The 4,263-nt window shown below is 48.7% G+C and overlaps 1 protein-coding gene across 1 annotated transcript; it reads left to right on the top strand.

Annotated features, from left to right (window-relative positions):
• Window positions 1–1,647: 1,647 nt before the first annotated feature.
• LOC120951027 (uncharacterized) lies at window positions 1,648–2,820 on the top strand. The gene is made up of 2 exons (XM_040369503.2): window positions 1,648–2,234; window positions 2,620–2,820. Exons 1-2 carry the CDS (start codon window positions 1,747–1,749, stop codon window positions 2,786–2,788), a joined length of 657 nt encoding a protein of 218 aa, XP_040225437.2. The 5' UTR covers window positions 1,648–1,746; the 3' UTR covers window positions 2,789–2,820.
• The last annotated feature ends 1,443 nt before the right edge of the window (window positions 2,821–4,263 follow it).

The following is a 4,263-nucleotide window of genomic DNA, read 5'->3' as shown; positions in this document are numbered from 1 at the left end:
ATCCGTTGGTACCGTGATGTATGGCGATTTGCCGTATACCAAGGCCGCACGTTTAATAGATACTTTATGCCTGATTTATGCTTCCGCCCGGGCGGAGCTGTTCACTTAGAAAAGCAGCTTAACGGCGGCACTACGGAAGGGACGAAAGTTCGTCGTTCGCGTCCATTTTGTTGAGATCGGGCGGCTCCCGACCATGCCCTGGGGGCGGCGATGAACAGGATGCCCCCTGTCAAGTGCTGGCGAAAACAAGAGAAATAGATACTATCAATCATCGATCGCCAAGGAAAGGGGTTCGCTAAACAAAAATGCCCTCGCATAGCACAAGCATAAAAAAAAACAAAAAATCCACCAAAGTGTCATCGAAACCTCGAAAGAGCTATCTTTAGAGGGACAGCGTTATGAGTGCCCTGCGGGCAGTGATCACGAGATTGAAAGTGATATTTGGTCACCCAAGGACACGGCTAATCAAGGGTTAAATCCTGTGTGTATGTGGTAAAACTGGATGCAGAAGTAAAAATAGATTATGTAGGGCGGAAGGGTATTTTCGTCGAAACCAATACAAAATATTGAGATTTGGGATTTTTTTTCACAATTTGTAGCCTTACACTTGGGAAAAGTATGATGAAGGATTTAATAAGGCTTCTACAATGCTAATAAGGATCCAAAATTCCGTTAAATCCATTTTTAAGAGAAAAAATATTCGTTAAATTTCAAAAGCTAAAATTTGTTTATCAAACATTTTACGTAAAAAACAATGGAAAGTTTAATTCTCCAAAAGACAAACTTTCCTGTGTTTGATGATCATATTTTCATGACGATTTTTATGAAATGATTTTTATCCATTATAGAATTTAGGTTTCTTTTTTTATCAGGTACGAATTCAGAAAATTCCCAGTAAACAACACTGTATACTTTAGAATAAACGGTTTACATTACATATTGAAATAAGTGCTTTGACATACATCCCTTTACCGAGTTACCGCTGCTACGGAAAACGTATTCGAGCTCAACACTTTAATGAGCGAACTCAATTAAATCGACCGCCTTTTCATCGTTAACTCACTTTTGAAAACATCGAAGCTTCGATTCTCGGAAGTGCCTTCACGGCACCAACCACCAACACGCTCCACCACGCTCCACCGCCATCATTCTGCTGCCCGGCCAACACTTGACTTGGCTTGGGCGCGGGTTTTTGGGTTCGTCGCACCGTCACAACCGGCACCGCTATCACTCGCTCGCTCGCTCGCTCGCTTGACGAGTTATTTATTTACCCAATTTTGCTCCACTTACGTGCGCACAAAAACCGTATTTACATTACATCGTTCGACTAATGGCTGTCGCCGTTGTTGCCGATGTTTAGCGAAAGCTCCCCGCTTCCTCTGTCCTCCGCGTATCGTGCCCGTTACCATTCTACCGCACGAACGAGAGCGGCACCATTTGACTCTGATTTGGGGTTGATTAGAAGAGCGAAGAAAAAGCGTTGGTCGGTGTAGGGAGAAAAAAAGAATCAAACCAATACAGCAAATTTTAACGTCATTTCAAACCAACTCGAGCCGATCTTCGAGTGGTACCGTCTATTGACACAACTAATTGGCAGCCGTCTCCAAAAGAAGATGTGCTTCGAGCAGAGCGCATCTTACACCGTGCTGGACTTGCAGCGACTGTACCAAACGCCAGCCCGTGTGGCCCAGTTGTCATACTTCCGTGCTCAAACGAACTGCGGCCTGCTAGCACCGTTTCCATAGGATGCAGCTGTCCGCCAAGATCCTTTCCTGCACCGTGCTACTATGTTGCATTGGTTGCAACGTGCTGCTTGCTGCTGCTACCGACTCCAACGACGATGAAATCACGGCCCGGCTGGAACGTGCCAAACGGTGGCTCAACTATCCCATCAACGGTGGGCTCGCCAAAGTGGTGCTCGGGTTCGTCGTACCCATCCGGTTCCATCATCCGCTGCCGCGCGTCATCGTCAATACGTACAATTTGCAGGCCAACTACCGCATACCGGCCACCATCATCTATCCGCATCCGGAGTCGGTGTTCCAAAACCGGGCGCTCGATCGGCCGGCCGGCGAGGATCAGAGCCGGCGGCAGCTGTACGCCCTGCTCGAGCAGGGCCTGTCCCGGGCGGGGCGGAATGGGCGGGCGTGCCTGCTGCGGGCCGTCTGTGAGGTTGCCGAAATGCCGCTCAAACACAACGGATTGATTGGCGAAATAATCGATGTGATTTTCACGTAAGTAGCAACGTTCCGGTGCTCGTGTCGACGGCAAGCTTGGGGCTATGGCGTGTGGCCTGAAAAGTGTTTTCCCCCTGCAAGCAATAATTGCCGGTTGATTGACAAAATAAGAAATCAATGTTGGCAGAGCGCGGGCCTTCGACCAAATTGAGGCTATTTTGGTGCAATTGTTCACACGCTTGTCATCAATCGTCATACACAGACACACACACACCCCGTCACAGCGCGTTGCTTGACACAAAAGGATGTTCGATTGAATGCATCATTATTTAAAAAAAAAAGTTCTTAAAAATCCCCAAAACATCCCCAATTTTTGGAACCGAGATTGTAGCACGAATTTTCACCCATTTTTTCCCCTTCTTTCCTTTCCTTCACTCCACAGACCATCACCTTCGGACCGGCTCGAACCGGACTATCTGCTGGCCCGCTCGCATGGTCAGCAAGGACGTGACTGCACCGCACAATACACCGACTGTCCGGCTGGCCACGGTCTGTTCGACGGCGTTTCCTTTCTAGCGACACAACAACCGGCCCAATTCGCTGGGGAATAGTAGTAACACAACACCTCCCGAACACCTTTACTCCCCCCCCCTCCCCCCCCCCCCACACAGTGCCGTATGTTTTGGTCGCTGAGCACACAGCACAATAAATTATAGCTAGCATTTGTCGCCGCCTGCTTAGGTGGTTTTGTGTGGAGCTCGCTAATATGTTGCTGCGACCGACGCGAACAAAAAGCTAACGAGCCCGTGTCCCGTGCCACGCCACGGTGTTGTTTGGGGTGGACCAGTGAACTTACCAGCCCCCACTGTATGCTTTGTTGCTGTGAACCCCCTAGCTGGAGGTGAAAAATTGGCCTAAAACTTTCAACAAAACTTCAACCAAAACCAAACAATCTGCTAAAGCCTACCGTTAAAAGTGAACCGTGAAAGGGGACAACGAAACACACAGCTGTGAAGGACGGCGGGACAAAGCGGGACAAGCGTACAATCCCGGAAGAAGATTTTATTAATGGAAAGTGTAATAAATTATGTTAGAATTATAAAACTCTTCTATGATTCACTCGGCACCCGCACTGTTCCTGTGGCTTTTCCACTGCACTGACGTAGGATGGTGTTGTGCGCGAGTTCCCGCAATTTGGTGCTGGAATTAAACTTCCAAAAAATCTCCTTCCATCCCCCTCCCCTCCAACAACACTGTCAACGCCCACACACATTTGTTTCGTATGGTGGAACAACTCCACCCTGGTGCCGGGGGCTGTTGACAGTGTGTGTGTCGCTGAGCGGTGTCCAGCCACCAGAACAATGCACCCGAGGTGGACCCTAAAGGTGGGAAATTGTTCTAGCGTTTGCTTGTGACGCTCATTCTAGCCAGTTGGTGGGCTGTCAACAATCCCGCTCTCTCTCTCTCTCTCTCTCTCTTCCTCCGCTGCTTACAATAATCCTGATCGCGTGAGGATCACACACACAGACACAGTAGGAGAGATTACCCCTGGGGTGGTGCTACGGGAATAAATGTATGTTGCGCTGGGCTTTGGCGTTGTTCGGTCGTTTATCTATTGCTTGTTTGCACCGTGCATTGGCTAAGCAGCATTATTACAAGGCTTCATGCATCGTGGGAATTGGAAAGGTGGACTTGTTGTGTGTCTTTGTGTCTCTCACCCATAAATTTCCAACCCCCCATTCACTGGCAGGTGTAGTTTGGGAATCGAGACACCACCGCGCTAACAATTGGAGCTCGCAGAGCAACGCTACGGCACTACGGTCTTGCCTTTCCCACTTTTATCTCATTCGGTGCCTATGACGTCAGTGTAATATTCACACGATTAAACGCTCACGCTTACACCATTCATCAGGCCCACGGAAACGGTTGGTAATCTTGCTGGTGACAATTTTTATTACAACCAATTTTGACCACACGGAGAAGCTCGCAGGTGGTGCTTGGTCGCTGCTGGAGCTTACTCCGGACCAACCAGTCCATCTCCACCAACCTGATCGCTCTCGTTCTTCGTGTGCTCCAATTTCCAGTA

Source organism: Anopheles coluzzii, chromosome 2 (genome assembly GCF_943734685.1).
Source record: "Anopheles coluzzii chromosome 2, AcolN3, whole genome shotgun sequence".
Classification (NCBI taxonomy): domain Eukaryota; kingdom Metazoa; phylum Arthropoda; class Insecta; order Diptera; family Culicidae; genus Anopheles; species Anopheles coluzzii.
The sequence above is the reverse complement of the archived record's forward strand: the minus strand, read 5'-3'. Positions and strand labels throughout refer to the sequence as shown.

Bases quoted from the DNA above. Each gene is read 5' to 3' on its own strand.
- LOC120951027 (XM_040369503.2), top strand. From the start codon at position 1,747: ATGCAGCTGTCCGCCAAGATCCTTTCCTGCACCGTGCTACTATGTTGC. The intron at 2,235-2,619 runs GTAAGTAGCAAC...TTCACTCCACAG, and splicing joins ATAATCGATGTGATTTTCAC to ACCATCACCTTCGGACCGGC.